Genomic DNA, 19,548 nt, shown 5'->3' with positions numbered 1-19,548 from the left:
ATTTAAATTCAAATAAAAAATTTTAAAAATAAAAAAGTTAAACAAATTACAAATGTAAAACAAAAATAAATAAAATGAGAATGAGGTAAACAAAAATATAAAATATAAAGAAAATGAAGAAATGCTACTCACTGTCGGAGGGCTATCACCGACATAGTCATTGGGCTGTCAGCGGCGTCGGCACCGACGGTGGACCTAGAGCAGCAGCTTGTAGCTGGAGCCTGAAGAGGAAGCATACATAACCTAAATTTCTTTATTTTGACCCTGTAACCAAATAACCCTCAAACAAACATAACCAATTTTGGAGTCTAAGAAATGGGCCGGGTTTGATTGGGAAAAGGCCAAGTCCAAGCCCAATTAACAAAGCTTAACTAATAGTCAACTATTAGGCCCATGTATAAGAATGGGTCAGGCATAAAAGGTTCCATTTTGCCGCTTCATTTGAATCATCAGCAAGCTTCGTTCGTGTCTTCATCGGCACCACCTGAAACCTCAATTTATCTTCTCTCCTTCTCCGGAAAAAAGAAAAAAAATGAGCCTCAATTCATCTCGCTCCGCCAACTCCGGCGAAAGGTCAAAGAGAAGCCTGAACTCAACCTCTTCAAACCCTTCCAACAATAGCGGGAAGAAGAGAAAAACCGGAAACCAGAAAACCCTAGGCATGGCTTGGGGCTCCAATTCTCGATCATCTTCCCGCTCTTCCTTCCGTAATTCTCCCTTCTCCGATTTCGGCAGGTAATGTCTCTTTGAATACATAATTAATTGACTGTTTTGCATCTTTCTCTGGGTTTTGATTAATTTTGGCTATTGGTCGTGTTGAAAAACCAGAAACCGGGTATGTGTATGTATGAAAATTTATTGATCATAGCAATTCTAGGGTCTCATGGCGCCTCTCATTGAATTTTGATGATTTTTTTTACTGTCGATGATAAATAGGAAATTATTGAGCCGTTCTTGATAAATTTGGAGCCAATAAAATAAAATAAAATAAATGGTGGAAATTTTTTTATCTGTAAACTCATGGTACAAGAATCTAAGCATGAAGTACAAATAGTTTATGCACGAGGTACAAGTGTTTTCGAGGTGAACTGGAATTTATTTATTTTGTTTTGAGCAGTTATAGATATCCCCTGATTCTTTTCTTTGAATTTTGATAGTAGTTTTGTGAAAATTAATCATCAAATCATGAAAGATTACCTTTATATCCAAAAAATTACTGTATAACATTTCTAGCATAGGGTACAACTCACAAGCATCATAGAGTGGTATTGGATATGAAAGTTTTTCACTGGGTTTTTGCTTGCTGCTTTTTCCTTTGGTTTTTGATAGATTCTTTTATAAGTATCTTGATAATGCACTTGATAATGCTATATTGTAGCTACATGGTGGAGAAGAACAGGAAACTTCAGAACCAGTTTGACGCTGGTGCTTCAAGTTCTTCTCACAGTGCTTCAAGTTCTGGGAAGCCTATATTTCATGGAGTTTCCATTTTTGTTGATGGGTTTACCATTCCTTCCAGTCAGGTTTTGAAGATTTATGATGATATTTTATCATGCTTATTTGGTTGCTGATAATTTGTAGGAGAATAGAACAGGAAAATTCAAACCTTATATTTTCTATTGCTCTGGCTTCTGGAAACAGAAAAATGTTCTAGATTAGCATTTGTACTGTTATTTTCCTGGGCTAAAATGCAAGCTTTGAGATTGATGAGTGGCAAGACAAGAAAGGGCAGAGATAGAAATGAATACAAAGTTAGGGGTAGCACCAATTGGGAATGTTGATAAAAATCTTGATTACGATGGTTTGGTTTAAACTAGTACACTGACTTGGTTCAAATTAAAGATGTTGCTAAGATGAAGGGAAGAAAGGATGTGAATTAAAGTAGTTAAGAAGACATGCTGGCATAAGATTTTATAGAAATTATTACTCTATTAATAGAATTGAATGGTTAAACAGGATTAAAGTGTCTGATCAAATAGCTATAGTGTGGCTTTATTGAGTTGGGCTTTTGAGACATGGAAACAATAAATCCAATGAAGTCTTTTTGAAAATTATATTGGCTGGGTGAAGTTGAAAAGTTTGTATCCTTGAAAACTATCTAATGGAAAAATGTGAACAAAAATTTCCATTCCCCCCTCAGTTTTCTCAGCATTTAAGCTGGGGATCACTTTGATAAATATGCAGTTTTCATTGACATTGATAACAAGTTTTTTCAGGAGCTCCGAAGCTATATGATGAGGCATGGAGGACATTTTGAAAATTATTTTTCGAGGCATCGAGTTACTCATATCATCTGCAGTAATCTGCCTGACAGTAAAATTAAGAATCTGAGGTCTATATTCTTTATCTTAATCATGTCTTCCAAATTAATGACTTAGAATTTCTTATTGTTTGGTATCTTTAATATAGGTCATTCAGTGGTGGACTTCCAGTTGTGAAGCCTACATGGGTACTGGATTCTGTTGCTGCTAATAAGCTATTGAGTTGTAAGTTCTTTTTAGTTAGCTTTTACATGCATTTATTGATTTTGATCCAAAAGGCTGTCAATTTTGATAATTCTCTGGTTGTTAAGGTACTTGAACTTCTCTCCATTCATTAAATAGTTCTATCAAATGCAGATAAAGAAAGAAGCAATGATATAAAATGGATTAGGACTTAAAGGGAAATTTTTTTAAGAAATGATTTATAGTATGGAGTTCTTTATGCATCTTATGTTTATATATTCCTTCCAAATTGTGGTCCTACTTTGAAAATCTTCATGATATTCTTGATTCTATTTATGGATTGTTTCAGGATCCTCAGGATTCTTGATTTGAGTGGATAACATCAATTTGTATTACTTGTGTCATTGGTTCACAATCATCATAGATTTGGTTTTGCTCTTTTCCAGGGATTCCTTACCAACTTGACCAGCTTGCTAATGAAACTCGTAACCAGCCAAAGTTGTCTGCCTTCTTTGCTCTAAAAAGCATCCCAGTCTTTGAAGATGCTGTAACTCATACTACTTATCCATTAGTACCTGAAACTGAGGACTCAGTGTTTAAAGGTGGCACATCCAAGGATGCTGTTTCATCTGAAGGGGGTCAATATTTAGAATACACAAGGCAATCAAGTGGAGAAATTGATGATCACCAATGTGAGAACACCAATGAAACAATAATTGAGAAGCCATTTTCCAATGATGAAAAATCTTCTGAAATTAAAATGGAAGAACAGAGTTTTTCTAATCAAGAAGAAGAGAGTAGCATAAAAAATGAACTTCAGTCTAGTCCACATCGACCTTCTGCTTCAGTTAGTAGCTACTACTTGGACAATGCAAGAAAAGAATCATCAAGTACAACAGTTGTTGGGTGTTCTAACAAGGGTCATTCAACTCTTGAAGATCCTAATTTTGTCGAAAATTATTTCAAGGTAGTGAGATAGAAGCATGTTGGCTAATCTTTGGTGGCACATTGCATTGGTTTTCATTAGATAACTGTTACTCTTGGTCAAATGATCTCTGACATATGTTTTTTTTTTATTAGTACTTCCATGTATTTTATTTAGGGTATTTTCAAATTATTCTAGCAAGAACTCTGCATATTCCCCTGGCTTTATAAAAGTAATTGGGTTGTTTTATGAATTTCTTTTAAAGAATTTTAGATGTTAATAGAAGCTACTTGTTTCTGATTGATATGTTGAAGTGGATGTGGTCAAGAGCTTCATCTTTAATTAAATTTTGGAATGTGATTAATGTGTATTTCACATGTTTCTATGATCCAGAGGATCAGAGTTACATAATACATTCTTCTGAGCATTTTGGGCTGGTATTTTTATTTTAATATGCGTTACAAAAAGGTTGGCCCAGCATAGGATTATTTGGCCGGAAAGAGAATTAGTGGGATGTATATTCATCATTGATATTTCCAGTTCATCTCAGACTGTAAACCCTTTTCTAATTATATGGAGTCTGCATTTGGATCCTGTTTTGAAATCATGTTAAATTTTTCTTAAGTTTGAAGCCTATATCTGCAGTGATTTGCTTATTAGTGTACTCTCTTTTTTAGCTTTCTTCTCCAGCTATTGGGGCTTTTCTTTCTGCTAGCAGGCTATAGACATTTTTTTTTTCTTATAGGCAATTATATATATATATTTGATTTATTTGGACTTGAGCCCAGAATCTCCACTTCCCCACTCCAACATCGCCACCTGAACTATTTAGTGATATATACTAATCATTCAAATTACATACCTATGGTGGTGATTAAGTTCAGTACCATTGTCTCACAGTACCTTTATCGATACCATTTCTGCATAACTTCTAGTTTTGAATAACTGAGAATACTGCTCTGTGAATTTTCCCAACATGATTTTCCATTGCCACATGATTACTGTTAGATGTTATATTTCATGGCTATTTGATTTTTTTTTTTTAAATCATTGAATATTCTCATGCAAGCCCTTAACTGTATCCTAATGAGCTTCTTTTCTTTTCACTTTTGTTTAAATAAATATTTTTTACAGTACTCAAGGCTGCACTTTATAGGAACCTGGAGAAACCGATATCAGAAGCGTTTCCCCAGATTGTCTAATGAGTTCAAGCATACAAGTTCAGACCTTAATGCTTCTGGTGTTTCCCAGAAGAATGTTATCATCCATATGGACATGGTAATCTCCATATGCAGGGCTTTTGAATATAATATGCTATCTTTTTTTTCTTTTTTTTTCCTAGTGATACATAGTTCATTTAGTATGGTTATCAATTCTGCTGCTTATGGTATAAGTATGAAACACTGCAATATGAAATAGCTTCTCTTTTGGAAGTTCACAGGGTGAGCTGTTTGGACCTTTTTTTCTCCCCCCTCATTTTATGTACTGATTTGTTGACACCATGCTGGTGCTCCAGGATTGCTTTTTTGTCTCAGTGGTGATCAGGAACAATCCAGAATTACAGGATAAGCCTGTAGCTGTGTGCCATTCAAACAATCCAAAAGGAACTGCTGAAATTTCATCTGCAAACTACCCTGCTCGAGATTATGGTTGGTTTTTGTGCCAAGTAGCCTCTATGTCAATCATCATCTATTTTTATGTTGTGGAGTTTTATGTAGTTGATATTTAATTCCTGTCTTTTAGGAGTAAAGGCTGGTATATTTGTTAGAGATGCTAAAGCTCTTTGTCCTCACCTTGTCATTTTTCCTTACAACTTTGAAGCTTATGAGGAGGTAAGCATGCATTTAAGTACTGTTTAAATGGCTTATAGAGGTTTGAAAAGTAGGCTACTTGTTTTATGCTTCTTGCATATTATCTTTTTTCTGCCATGTGGGTTCCATGAAGCTATAAAGTTGTTGGATAACTTGCAGGTAGCTGATCAGTTTTATAACATATTGCACAAGCACTGCAACAAAGTGCAGGTTTGCTCCTTTAAGTACATCCTTACAGGCCACATGAATTATCCAGCTGTATTCTTGTTGAATTGGTAACTGTTATTGGAAACAGGCTGTAAGCTGTGATGAAGCCTTTTTAGAAGTTATGGACTCAAAAGAGGGGGATCCTGAGCTTCTAGCTTCAATCATAAGAAAAGAGATTTTTGAGACCACAGGATGCACTGCAAGTGCTGGGATAGCCGGGAATTTGCTTGTGGCTCGCCTTGCCACGAGAAGTGCCAAACCAAATGGTCAGTGTTACATCCCTGTTGATAAGGTATGTTTTATGCAGAGTTCCATTTCTTTGTGTGTTTGTTTTTAATGCCCTTTTAACTTTAATATTATGACATGCTAAGGGGCCCATCATTTTTTTTGGGAATCAATGACTTCCAGTGTTATTTATGTTTGTCATGTAGCCTGTAGTATCATGTCTGGCAGCTTCTGGCTTTTCAGATGATTTTGCTATAGAATTATTCTTTTCATTGGTTTTAATTTGTTCATACTTCGTCCTTTGTTGTTCTTTTTCTGTAGGTACTAGAAATAGAGGTGTCTTATATATGTGGTCCAACAGCAAAGGAATCCTTTGTCACAATGATGGGGAAAAATGACATGCAGCTTAATTTTGACTAGTTCTGCCACCAAAGAACCATTTCTTTCTTTCTGCTTTTTATTTTTTTATTATTTTTTCTGAGCATCAAATAGCATGTTTTATTCCAGCAACTTGTTGAACAAATGATCTAAATTAAGATTTCCAATAGAACTAGTTGAATCTATTTTCTATTGTCCTTTTGCCATGTTAGAGTTATATATATAGACTAGTAAAATTATCTTTTTTCCTATATATGATATATTTCTTACTTTGTACCATGTTAAGTAATGCTGATGTTTGATTCTTGTTTGATGATAATGTTGATGCTTTTGCTTGGTTATGGAATCTATATATTGTATTTTTGTTTATTTACATATTTTTTTGTGAACATTTCTTCAAAAGATGTAATTAATGGAATATTTTGAATGCCTTTATTGACCACAAGTAGTTTGGGTACCTCAGGTGGATGATTATTTACATCAACTTCCAATCAAGGCACTTCCAGGAATTGGGCATGTTTTGGAGGAAAAGTTGAGAAGGATAAAAGTTCACACCTGTGGCCAGTTGCGTATGATTTCCAAGGTTACTTCATTTGAGGCATAATTTTCTTATTTTATACAATGCAACTGTTGACTCCTAACGTTAGTAACTTTGAATGAATTTTGATGTGATTAATAGCATCTGTTTTAAAGGTTTTGATTCTAATTGGTTTGTGGCGAATGGGTTATTCAACTGTCTTGTCAAACTTACTATGAAGCACATGTTGAATGAGATAGGTTTTTAGTTTCTTTTGATTTTTTAATCATACAGCAGTTTTGGTCTTTTTCTGAAAATGTTGCTTCATCCCTGGTTAAAGGATTTTATTTTAAAAATAAAACAAGAAAAATCAAAATTATATATATATATTTTAAAATAAAAAGATTTTATCACCATGGAATTTTTCTTTCTTCTTTCTGTGGGTGAATTATAATTTAGTTGAGGTGAATTAGAATTTAGTTAAGTGCATGCTTTAAATCTCAGTACTTGTGGGCCTCAATGTGACTCCATGCTGGCTGAAATACAGCATTTTGGAAGTACTTCAAAATTCCAAAGTAAACATGAAAGAATCAAGATTAATGGAGAACATGAAAGAAAAAATAACTACATTTTTGTATATAGGCACCAAAGATGATCTACATATGCTTACTTGCCTGTTGATCTGACAACACCATTGCATGATACTTTGATGCTAAAGGCCAGTACAAGGACTGATCATCATGACATTCATCTTCTTCATATTTATCACTTTGTATTTTCATTTATTATGATGATTGGATTTTGTTTTCCTTTTTAAAGCTATTTCATAATTGAGAAATAAGTAGAGAACTTACACAAGGATGCACCTACTTTAACAATCTAATTGAAAAAGATGGAGAGAAGTATCTGCTCAAGCACATTTGCACACACATATAGAAGAGAATATCTCAGTCAAAAGAAGTTCTACAAAATCCAGCTACCATATAACAGTTTGACTTGCATACACATGTATAACAGAAGATCTCAGTCAAGAGAAGTTCTATGAAATCCAGCAAAGCATATGATAGTTAGATTTACATACACATGTATAAGAAAAAATCTGTCAAGAGAAGTTCTTCAAAACCTAACAACTATTACCATATTATTAATTAATCTATTGCTGAAAGTAGTTAATACAAACCTGATTTTACTAGAAACTGGAAAGTACTAGTGAGTCAGATTAGTTTTGTCATCTTTCACTCTGATCATATTTCCATTTTGGGGTCAACCCAAACCGATAAAAAACATGTACTTATTTCTATAACTACTTAAAATCATGATTAGGAATGGATGAGTATAATGCAACAACAGAAGTAAATATTTGTTATCTTGAAGTTATAATTATAATTTAGGGTGTGCAAAATTGAGGTTTTGTGCGACTATAATATGTGCCTACCATCTTGTTGTAGGAAGTTTAATGGGGATGGTTCAGTTTATACTTTTATGTTTGTATTGTAATTTGTAATAACCTTCTCATTCATGAGAAATTAAGGTTTCTCTTGATTTATACTTGCAGAATTCTCTAGGTAATTAGTAAACCAAGTAATTTTCATTTTTAGGGATGCATAATAACATTTTTGAAGTTCTGTTGGTTTGTCGTCTACTAGGAAAAACATATATTAGCATTTTCTATGAAAAGAATTGCATATTCCAATAAAAATATATATTATGATGAATGGGTTTTAAGTTAACTATGCTTGTTATCTTGGTCTCTCCAGGAATCTCTTCAAAGGGACTTTGGTACGAAAACTGGTGATATGCTGTGGAATTATTGTAGAGGAGTGGATAACCGGGTGGTTGGAGTGATTCAGGTCATCAAAGACTGGTTTTGTTTGACTAGCTATAGTTTCAATGGTTGAATATTCTTATAGTAGTATTGCATGCATTGTTGCATGATAGCCATTTACTCCAGCTAATGATCCTTGTTTCAAATAAACTTTTCACATGCTTGCTAAGTAAATAATTCTTTTACTCTCATTGGTTTCTATAGCATTATAATCTTATTATTGAAGTGGAGTGTTGCTATTATTTGGCATTAGTGTGGCCTAGTATAATGTGAACGGAGTAAAATCTAAAAATGGTATAAGGAACAGAAGTGAAAAAATTAACTGCAAGAAAAGTTTCTTTGTAATAGATTTTTATCATGAAACACCAATAATTAGGATTCAGGGAGTGGGTTTTGGGGCACTTGGAATCCCAGGCTCTGGAGGAGTTTCCATGAAAGGGAGGTTGGTCTCAGGTTACCCTGTTTTGTTTGAGCAAACTTGAGGACTGGTCTGATGGTCAAATTTTAATCTGTTGCAAGTGCTTGTGGTCCTTGGTGTATTGACTGTTTGGGGTGTATTGGACCTTCCTGTTTGGTTGACAATGTCCTGCTTGGACGGCATGGTGGCTTTGTGGGTAACTCACAAGTTAGTGTGTGGATGACCTCTTTATATTTGTTTTGGAATATCTGGAAAGCAAGGAATGGAAGAATTTTTGAAATCTTGGGAATTGACAATGAAACGTTTGCTTCTTAAATCTTTATTTTGCTGTTCTGAAATTTGGTGGAAGATGTAAATTAATCCCATTTAGTCTGGTAATTTTCTTTTTCTGATTTAGACTTTTCTAATAGCTTGGGTATGGGTTAGGCTGAGTTGGTGCTAATTGTTTGTTCTGTTTCTTTTGGGGCTTGATGCAGCTAGTATATGTCTTTGTACCAGGATAACCCTCCTTTTTTTTTTTTTTTTTGGCTGGGCACATATTAATACAAATATTTAATTTGCCTACAAAAGAAATAAACTACATATACATAGGAGAGATTGGATAGAATATAAGTCTAGTATGTGATAATTCTGGTGAGGTCAGAATAATAGCAAACTGGAAAATTTTCAGATAATTGGGATGAAAAGAGTGCTACTTACCCTTTCAGGAAAACTTGATCTTGTCTGAAGTCTTGTAGATAACTATGGATTAGAGACCTAAATACTGATCTTTTATATAAAAGGGCACTTGACTTCATAAATTACATGACCACTTCATCATCTCACTGCAAAAGATTGGGGTTGATCTTGCAGAAAATCCTTTTACTGTATACTTGTGGATGAAAGGGAAATGTAGTTTTCAGTCCAACTATATAAGCTGTTCATTATTTATCTAGCTTTCTTATTCAGATTATTCTTCAACCTTTATTTTTACTGTAACTCAGTCTGTGTCGTATGATGTAATCTGCAGGAAAGCAAGTCCATTGGTGCTGAAGTAAATTGGGGTGTGAGGTTCAATGATTTGAAAGATGTGGGTATTTATATGCATTATAGAAGTTAAATATTGCACCTTTTTTTTATAAATATATATGTGGGTATTTATATGCATTATGGAAGTTAAATATTGCAACTTTTTTTTTTAAAATATGTGTGTTTATATATATATATATATATGCATGTATGTGTATGGGTCCCAATATTGACATTTTACCAATTCCAGAGTCGCCATTTTCTTGTGAATCTTTGCAAGGAAGTGACATTACGCTTAAAGGGATGTGGAGTGCAAGGGCGTACTTTTACACTGAAGGTAGTCAGTCTGGTTATTGTTTCCAGTTAACACCATCAATTTTGAGTTAGATGGTGGGCTTCTTCCATTATGCTTTCTCATAATTCTTCAACAGATTATTACATTTTGAGCTACTATTTGAAGCTTTAGATCATGAGATGAAATAAATTGGAAATAGTCTGGTTTATATGTTACCAGATGAAGAAGAGAAGAAAAGATGCTGGGGAGCCTGCAAAGTATATGGGTTGTGGAGATTGTGAAAATCTTAGCCACTCTATGACGGTAGTAATGGACAAAAGCTCATCTTACTTAATGTTTTATTTATTTAATGTGGTTTGATATGTAATAGTTTTTAGCTTATCAATGATATAATAGGTTCCACTTGCTACTGATGATGTGGACGTGATTCAAAGGATAGCCACACAGCTCTTTGGATTTTTCCACATAGGTAATTGAAATATTAAACAATGATAGTAAGGGCAGTCAGCTTCCTACCTTATAAGTAGTTACCGAAACAACTGCCAGTTTTTCAAAATACTCCTAGTGAACTCACAAAGGAAGGAGCTTGCTAGAAATTACTTTGCTTTTGTCAATAACATCATCTTAACTTTTTAACCATTTCTTTGTAGATGTCAAGGATATCCGGGGTATTGGCTTGCAGGTTTCTAGGCTTGAAAATGCAGATACTGCTAAGCAAGGTTTTTTTTATTGCTTTATATTGTTATTTGAGCCATGTTTATTTTATTTATTTATTTATATCATATTCTAGTGTATTTCTTGACTAGATCTCATGAATTAGTTACTATTGCTTGCTTTTGTACTATCTCTAATATTTTTTAAAATTGAAAACTGCATTAATTGGTTTTATTGGTTTGAAGGGCATCAAAGAATCTCCATAAGATCTTGGCTCACCTCTGCTCCTGCAACCAATGAAGAACTATGTAAAACCAGTTGTCTAGTAAGAAAGGAGAGGGCTGTTGCAGGTATTTTAATTATTGTTTTAAGTTTCATGTGTTTCAAAAATTTTTCATTCTATAGGAGATACAGGGTTATTATATACTAAAAATTGTGATTATAATATTTGATGCTGATTCTGGTGCAAACAAAGACTGAATTGTACTGTTGTATCTGTCATTATATTAATCTCTCCTTTTTGCTCCCTTAGGCAATTGTAAAATCCAAGAAATGTTAAAAAGACATAACTTGGAACGGTGTATAAGGAAACATATTAATATTATGCTTATGTTTGTGAAGACATAGATATTGTCTTCTTACTTTTATACCAAACCATCAATTTGCATCAAACCTCTCAGGTACTTGTCTAGTGTGGAATGAACCTTGGTGTCTTCGTACTTGGATGAGTTGACATGTTCGAGATGGTGATTTTCCATTCTATTTCAGATATTGAAAGTATTTGCAACTTTTTTGTTTTAAATTTGTGTGAACTTTTGCATTGCAAAAAGTACTTCTAATTGAAAGTTAAGAATTTCTTGCCGAGTATGAATCTTTTTGACTTCAAAACTTCAATATAAGGCATTTGCAAATCATTTGAAACTTAAGGCACAAGAAGAGGGACTCACTAAGTGATGGGGCAGTCACAGATACTCTTCTCTAGCTAATTTTTTGTGTAGTTGGCGTATCTACTTATATATGGTTGATCTGTGTATAAATGCAATGAAGTTGCACTATTAAACTGTTTTATCTTACAGATGGTGAGAAACAGAGCACTGATATAAGTTTGGGTCAATTGTCGAATGATTCCAAGAGGCCTTCTTTGCAAATGAGCCCTAGATCTTCCAACAATGAAGCTCCTTTAAACCAGGTTTCTGAACTGCCAGCATTGTGCGATCTTGACATGGGAATTTTAGAGAGTCTTCCTCCAGAACTCCTTTCAGAAATAAATGATATGTATGCGGGGAAGTTGTCTGATTTCATCAGGAAAAGGAAAGGAAAAAATGAAAATGTTAGTGGTACTATGTGCACCACATCATATGAAATTTATGAAGGTAATATTATCTTGTTTTCTTATGCAACAACAGATTCTGTACTATATATTCAGAAGGATAAAAATTTGACCCCAGGCTAATTTAATTTTACAATTTTCCAACTGACATGTTGATTTGTCAATTTAGGTGCCATAAATAATGGAAAGCAACTTCATTGCTCTATTGTTCCCATAAGAAAGACCCCAGTAGAAAATAAGGTACCCTTTTTCCTTAGTTTTCATAGCATTCTTTCATTTCATGGTGTGTTCTTGCCTTTTCTTCTATTAATGCTTTATATTTTGCTTTAGCAGCATTCTTTTAGAATCTCATGGAAAAAATATCAGAATATCGACATACTTTGGAAGTGGTTACAAATAAAGTTGATATATCTATATCTATATCTATATCTATATATATATATATATATATATATATATTGTTGGGGCACCATCCGATAGCTTAAACTTTTTGGTCAATTGGTAGCTTAACATGATATTGGATCTTTGTTTAATGTGAGGTCATGATTTAAAACCTCACTACATGTTTATTTTCTCCAATTTATTGCTTGGCGTACTGATATTCAAGTTCAGTATTTTGATGAATCATGAAATGACTTGGCTGAATCAGAGACGAATTGATGGTCTTGAATGAGACTTAGAGTTGACTTGGAGATGACTCAAACTCGGAGGTGAAATGCTACATCTCTGATTCTTCGGATGTTGTCTGTTGGTTGAAACATCCATTTTGAGGCTAGATCTTGTCTAGCTCTGCCAGTAAAATGAAACAGATGCAGTTGAGGTGTGTAGTGATAGTGGTGCTGGGTAAGGTTTAATGGGTCTTCAGGTTGTTATGGAATGGGTAATTGGTAATGGGTAATGGGTAATGAGTATTGGATAATGGGTATTTGGGTGTTGGGTAATAGGTGATGGATTTTTAGTTCTATATGAAATAAATAGGATATGCATATGAGTATAAAATATAGATATTGATATAATGTCAACATGTTCATCTATACCGACTCAAATAAAAATAAAGTTAGTAAGTCTTTATTTTTTATAAATGTTTTATTTTGAGTATATTTGATGTGAAAAATGTAGATTTTTTTTAAACATACCGTACTTTTAAAGTGGTTGCATTTTTTATTGATGGAAAAATATAAAATTTAATGGTCACACTTGTCTGGGCGATAGAGCAGCACATGTTCATGTGCAGAGTTCTCTTGAACCAATAATTTGAATGAACCCATTAGGTTTTCTTATTGTTAAGCAGATTAAGCTGTGAGCCTATCACCAGACTGTCCGGTTTTCTTAATTCAGACTGTTTGGTTTCACTCTGAGCTTTACAATTGTTTTCTTATTCTTGGTCATTGAAGAAAAACAGATACTTATGTTAGTTTTACCGTTGTATTCCTTTTCAAGTTTGTCTGTCAAGTTACTGCATGCTTCACACTCCTCTTTTAAGCATACAATTGTTTTAATTCTCAAGATGGAGAAAACTCTGGACAGAGAAATTGCGACTGAGAATTCATTGTTACAATCATATGAAGTAGAGAAGGTAGCTCAGTTTTTTTTTTTTTTTGATTTTATATACATTGTTCATCATTCTTTCTGGCCATTATATTGACACATAAGTGATATTTTGTTAGGTTAAGCAGTATAAAATTGATGAAATTCAGGAAGTGTCTGTTTCTGGGGCAGTATCCTTAAATGTTGTTGATCCTGCTTCAGCGCTTGAAAAAAGTGATCTAATGCCTTCATCTCTAAGTCAAGTAGATATCTCAGTGTTACAACAGTTGCCCAAGGAAATGTGGGTCGACATACTTGAGCAGCTTCCTGTTCACAGGAAGCCAGAACATTCCTCAAGTGCTGCCTTGGATCCTCTTATTGCCAATGCTCAGGAATCATTATGTTTCAAGCATACTGAGAATAATTCTAAATCAGTGGATTCTGTTTTGGGAAACAACCTTTGGATTGGAAATCCTCCACAGTGGGTCGACAAGTTCAAAGTTAGCAATTGCTTGTTGTTGAACATTCTGGCAGAGATGTATTACAGATCAGGGTCAACTGGCTGTTTATCTTCTATTCTGCAGTGCACTCTTTCTAAGTTTCTGTTGCCTCTAGATGCAAGTAGTGATGGATGGGATGAAACAATTAGTAGCTTGTGTGATCTTCTTAAGCAATATATCAAAATAAAGATAGAATCAGATATTGAAGAGATATATGTTTGCTTTCGTCTTCTTAAAAGGTATATATATAACAAGCCAGTTGATAACATCCTGCTGACTGAAACTTGCTTAGATATTATTTTACATGGTAATTTTTTATTGTCAAAACATATGCTTCCATCGAATATGGGATTTAGATCATATGAGGTTTACTTTTTATTATCCTCTCAAGTAATTAATCCTCATTGTAGAAGGGTAAATCTTTACCCATCCGCAAATTGCTGTGTTCAAATTGTTCAAGTATGAACAAACTTACATTGACAAATGACAGTTTATGTGTGGCATTGGTAGGATTCATGATTTCATTCCATTTACTACCTACTCTATCATCTCTTTTTATTGTTAAAGAATTATTAATTGATGTTTTATTTTTTTTCATCAGGTTCACAATGAAGTCAAAACTTTTTTTAGAGGCATACAATGTTGTTTTCCCTTATCTCCAGGTTTGTATATCTGCTTTCTTATTGTTCATTTAATTTTTTTTGGATAGATGGGCATATAAAAAGTAAAAATTATCTTATGGTAACAAGCATGTGTTGGTTATTTCAGGGTACTATATTTTAGTTAAAGAGTTACACAAACTCCTGTCATGGAATGAGGATGTTGTATAATGTTGGCTTCTGTTGTATAAACACCTGTGGACACTGCATTTTCCTATTCGTGAATGTGACTAGGGAAATCCTTTTAGAACCTATAGCATAGTAAATGTTTTAATGCCTTGTTCGGGAGACTTTTCAAATACTAAAAGCAAAGTTTGAAGGTCAAATGTAACTTTTATGAGTGTTTGAATAGAACTCTCAACCATGAACCCAACACTTCTCAATGCGATTTATCCATGTTTTGGAGAAGTAGGAAGACTGACGCTTTTCTTTGTATGTGATGCGAGAAGCTGATTTTTATTTAACTGTAATTTTTTAAAATGTTATAGTTATCTTTATTTTTAATAAAAGCGTTTTTAAAATATAGTTTTCAAAATAAAATTCAATTGCACCATAGTAGTAATTACTTTTCTTTCTACTTCTACTGCTAGATGTAGAACTTAAATCTCTATCCTAAACAGGGCTTAAGTATCTCATGATCTCTATGTTGGTCTGGGGAAAACATGTTTTCATGTTGGTTTTCAGTAAATTCCACATGAACTATTAGACCACAAACAGTTTTTACTTTGAAATTTCTTTTCTTTATCAGTGGTAATTTCAAATTCAAAAGATTCCCCCCCCCACCCTCTCTTAAGTTGGCATGGCATGGCATGGCATGATAGAAAATGAGAATCTTTGTTATGCCAGAACCTATCACAAGAAGCTACACCCATGATGAAATTGCTTTTTGATCTCCTATTATTAATGCAGCTTGCAAAGTTTGTCATACAAGTTTCTGTTGTGTTAAGACCAGTTCCCATGTTGGATTCGTACAGCACCAAGCTTGAAAACTGGTCTTAGAGTAGGTGCATTTGAGGAAGATAGAATTTGTGTTATGTCAGTATGATGATTCAATGAAAGAACTTGCTTGCAAATGTGCCTTGATACACTGCACCTAATTCTTCGAAAATTTGACGTAGATGGAGCATATTTGTATTTTTAAAAAGGAACATTTTCCTTGCCTATAAACCCATGGAGGCACTAGTTTGTCAATGATTTGGTCAAATTTGTTGCCATTGGAAGTTCAAGCTAATTTCTAGTGCAACCAAGTCACCATAGCTAATCTGTGTCATGTGCTCCTCAATATGTTTTGCTGTCACCGGAGAATGACTGGATGCTAACATCAGTACTGATTTCTTGAGAATTTGACAGGTTGGATGTTTGTATTATCAGTATGTTGTGTTAGAAGCATGATCTTTTATATGTCACCAGCTGATGCTTTCTTTGAACTGAAATTTATTTTGAGCTATGTTCTCATGTCTAGTTACTCAATCTGTAGGCTTCTGCTGGTGAGAATTATGGAGGAAGCTTTCAGCTTTCACATGCAAAGGAATAGTATCTGGTCATTTGATCTTTTTGGATAGTTACCCTGATTCATTGCCCAAGGATCAAACCATGCAAGTTTGCTGAAGGGAGAACTGTATTATGTTTGAAGCATTGTCCAAGATTCTGGGTATCACAGGCATTTCGAAGTGTTCAAGTGAGAGTTCTTTTTCCCCTTTTTTGATAGTCCTATAGTTTAAGCATTATTTGCAAATTTTTTAGGAGTTGAAGTGTGATATATGAGTTTAACTGTGCATCCATGACTTTGGGTTTGAACAATGCAAGCATGTGGCTTGTTTCCATAAAAAACCAATTTATCCATTATTTTAAATTGTTGTCTATTTTGATACATATGGGATTGCAATTCTATGGCACAAATCCTTTGATAATAAAGAAATGCAGCCGCCTAGTAGCGATTTTTTTTTTCTTTTTTGTTTCTTTTAAACAACATTTTAGTAATTAGGCAGTTTGTTTCAGCATTACTCAATACCTAACTTGATGTTTTACAACCGGTAGAAAAGTTTCCCTAAGTTTATGTTTGGAATGCTGGAATAGAGAATGAAAATGGGAATTCAATTCCATTCATATTCACTAATGTGTTTGGATTTTTTCGAGAATGGGAATATGAATACAAAATTCATTAGTGTGAAATTATGGAAATCAAAATTCACTCTTACTAGGATTTTGATTCCTCTCTTCTATATGGTATTATGAGTCATCTCTATTCTCATCCCATTTTCATGTGTTTTACATGTGGGAATATGAATGGAAATAAGATTAAAATGGAGATGAATCACAATACCATGTAGAAAAGAGGAATCAAAATCCTAATGAGAGTAGGATTTGATTTCCATAACATAATTTTTTTATTCCTATTCTCATTCTAGAAAACAACCCAAAGATGTTAATGAGTGAGAATGGAATTGATTTCCCATTTACATTCTCTATTCCAGCATTTTAAACATGGCCTAAGTATGCTAATTTTCTTATAATGCAGATGGGAAGAGACATTTTGGATAATGGACTAGGATTTCTTTGTCATGCTCTGGGTATATATGGGGCTATTTCTTTTTTTCCCTCACTTTTAGGATTGCATGCTTTTCATTAAAGGCTTTTCTTTTACAGAATTCCGGGAGACAAAATAGAGTAATAGTATAAAATTAGAAATGATGACTTCTTAAAAGTAGGAGGCATCTAAGTCAAGAAGAAAGAAAAAAATGTTTTTGTGGTTGTAGTAGGTGCCCTTTGTGCAGCAAAGTGCCATTTGACCTGTCATTGGTGGAGATGATTGCCACACCATTATTCCTTATAAGTTATAAAATTTTCCAGTATGAAATTTTATCACAAGAATCCTGGATTAGTGTGCTGTCATCTGCCTGTAAATAAGAACTGTTCAAACACATCTTTTACTTTCTTTCCAATAGAAACTGCCATGATCAGAACTACTCTGGTTTTTGGTTCTAATTCTATTGGCGATATATTTCTCTTTGAACAAATTTTCTATCTATGAGAATCTTGAAGTACATTTACATTATCTTCTTTTTTGCTTCTTATATTATTTTCAACTGGTCATCTCATGCATATTATCCTTTTCTAGGGAGCTATCTTTTTGAGTTCACTAGCTCCATTCCAGTGAAACTGAGACAACTGATGCCTTGGAACTGATATCAGTGCAAAAACACCTGCTTGAGTCTTGCTGGAAGTGGCATGGGTTGATAAGGTTCTTAAATCCAGGTTTTGGAAACCATGCGCCAATTCGTCATGGTCCCTATGTGCTCCTATTTTTCAAGCACGAAATGGTTGGAGGTCATAGACATCATGAACACTTCAGGTTCTTGTCATTTGCAAAATGGTTTGGGCAATAATCCTTTGGTTTGGTTTTCAAAAGCACTGCCCTTCATTTGGTTGTGGATGCATGCATTCAATGTTGGTGTTGAAATTGCAGGAACTAACATCTCTCTTGTCCCAGATCATATCTCAGATTGAAGATTTGTATTGATGATATATAGGGATTGACTGCTGCCAAAAATTCATTGATCTTGGATGGATTTGAATTGGCTCAACAGTTCAAGACTCCATTAATGTCTTCAAAATTAATTTCTGCAACATTATGTAAATTTTTTTGATTTCAATGTATGACTTCTTTTTGTACAATAACATATTGCTTTAACAATGTCAACATCTAATATATTTCTTGAACAATATTCTTATAAGGTAGGTTAGATTACTGAATCCTACCAGTCCCATCAATCTCAATTCTTTTCTCATTCATTCCTCTGCCACATTGTGATTCCACCCACCTTTTGCGATTAGTCCAACTTGGAAAGTCATGATAGATGATGCCTGCTTTACTAATCCTATCAAAATTAGAATAAAATAAAATAGAAAATAGCAGGTCATTTTAACACACCCAATGGGCTCAACATAAATGGAGCATGTTCATAGTGCTTGACTCTGTATATCTCCTAATTGCAATATGAGTGTCGCTTGCAGTTTGTTCCAAGGGCAGACGGTGGACCGAGTAAAGCGGGGCCATGCTACATATTGGGTGCGTAAAACCATAGGCAAACAGAATACAAGTTGCGGCCACCGTTCAACACATAAATTAGCAAGTTACCATGGAGAATGGACTCATTCAACTCCCACCTCCTCTTCCATGTGTAGGTGGATATGTATTCTTGACTTGAATAATCCTACCTTCATTTGACTGTTTTCGTAGCCATCCTATCATGTATTATTAGCATTCACATTACTTAATCTATTAATCTCTGCTGGGTTCCCTAATTTCAGCATATTGGTCAATATCACGTTTCCTCTTACTTCAAATTTCTACAACTACTATTTTTTCAAAGTTCTGTCCAAGTTTTAATTTGGCCAAAATAAGGTTAGGCTAGGCAGAAAAAATGTTGATCAAGGCAAAGAGGCGTGGAGTTCTGGTGCAATCCACCTTGTTTTCAAGTCAACATTTTTATACTTGTAAAGAACTTTTGATAGCATCAAGGAGTGAAAATGTATATAGCAAACAACTATGGCACATGGTTGAATAAAGAAAAAAGTGAGGGAGCTAAAACCATAGAATTTTTGCAGGGTTTACAATCAAAGTCAAAGCCAACTAAGTTGGTCAAATGTATTGTGAAAGGGAAATGGAACTCTGTGGTAGGTGAGGCGAAAACATTTGAACAAGAGATTTTGTTAATGGTAGTAATTAGCACGTACCCTCCTCCTCCTCCTTCCTCCTCCTCCCCCAAACCGGTCAAATATGTGTGTTTAGAGTTTTGAAAAATACTTCCCCACCAAAAAGAGT

The 19,548-nt window shown here is 34.1% G+C and overlaps 1 protein-coding gene across 7 annotated transcripts; it reads left to right on the top strand.

Annotated features, from left to right (window-relative positions):
* Nucleotides 1-460: 460 nt before the first annotated feature.
* Nucleotides 461-19,031, top strand: LOC117911376 (DNA repair protein REV1). 7 transcript variants are annotated; one of them, XM_034825725.1, is made up of 26 exons: nt 461-735; nt 1,379-1,523; nt 2,217-2,332; nt 2,410-2,486; nt 2,891-3,411; nt 4,504-4,647; nt 4,886-5,018; nt 5,113-5,201; nt 5,340-5,390; nt 5,476-5,679; nt 6,454-6,573; nt 8,265-8,357; nt 9,760-9,819; nt 10,009-10,095; nt 10,273-10,359; nt 10,450-10,522; nt 10,704-10,772; nt 10,953-11,057; nt 11,784-12,080; nt 12,207-12,277; nt 13,545-13,613; nt 13,705-14,303; nt 14,666-14,726; nt 16,201-16,401; nt 17,842-18,075; nt 18,190-18,490. In XM_034825725.1, exons 1-24 carry the CDS (start codon nt 533-535, stop codon nt 16,255-16,257), a joined length of 3,531 nt encoding a protein of 1,176 aa, XP_034681616.1. In that variant the 5' UTR covers nt 461-532; the 3' UTR covers nt 16,258-16,401; nt 17,842-18,075; nt 18,190-18,490. The 7 variants fall into 7 exon arrangements, with proteins under 7 accessions (XP_034681616.1, XP_034681617.1, XP_034681619.1 ...); XM_034825726.1 differs by lacking the exons at nt 17,842-18,075; nt 18,190-18,490 and adding an exon at nt 18,738-19,031; XM_034825728.1 differs by having other exon boundaries at nt 10,273-10,356; nt 17,842-18,490.
* Nucleotides 19,032-19,548: the final 517 nt, after the last annotated feature.

The sequence above is a fragment of the Vitis riparia genome, chromosome 3, assembly GCF_004353265.1.
Source record: "Vitis riparia cultivar Riparia Gloire de Montpellier isolate 1030 chromosome 3, EGFV_Vit.rip_1.0, whole genome shotgun sequence".
NCBI classification, from domain to species: Eukaryota; Viridiplantae; Streptophyta; class Magnoliopsida; order Vitales; family Vitaceae; genus Vitis; species Vitis riparia.
This window is presented reverse-complemented; position numbering and strand designations above follow the sequence as displayed.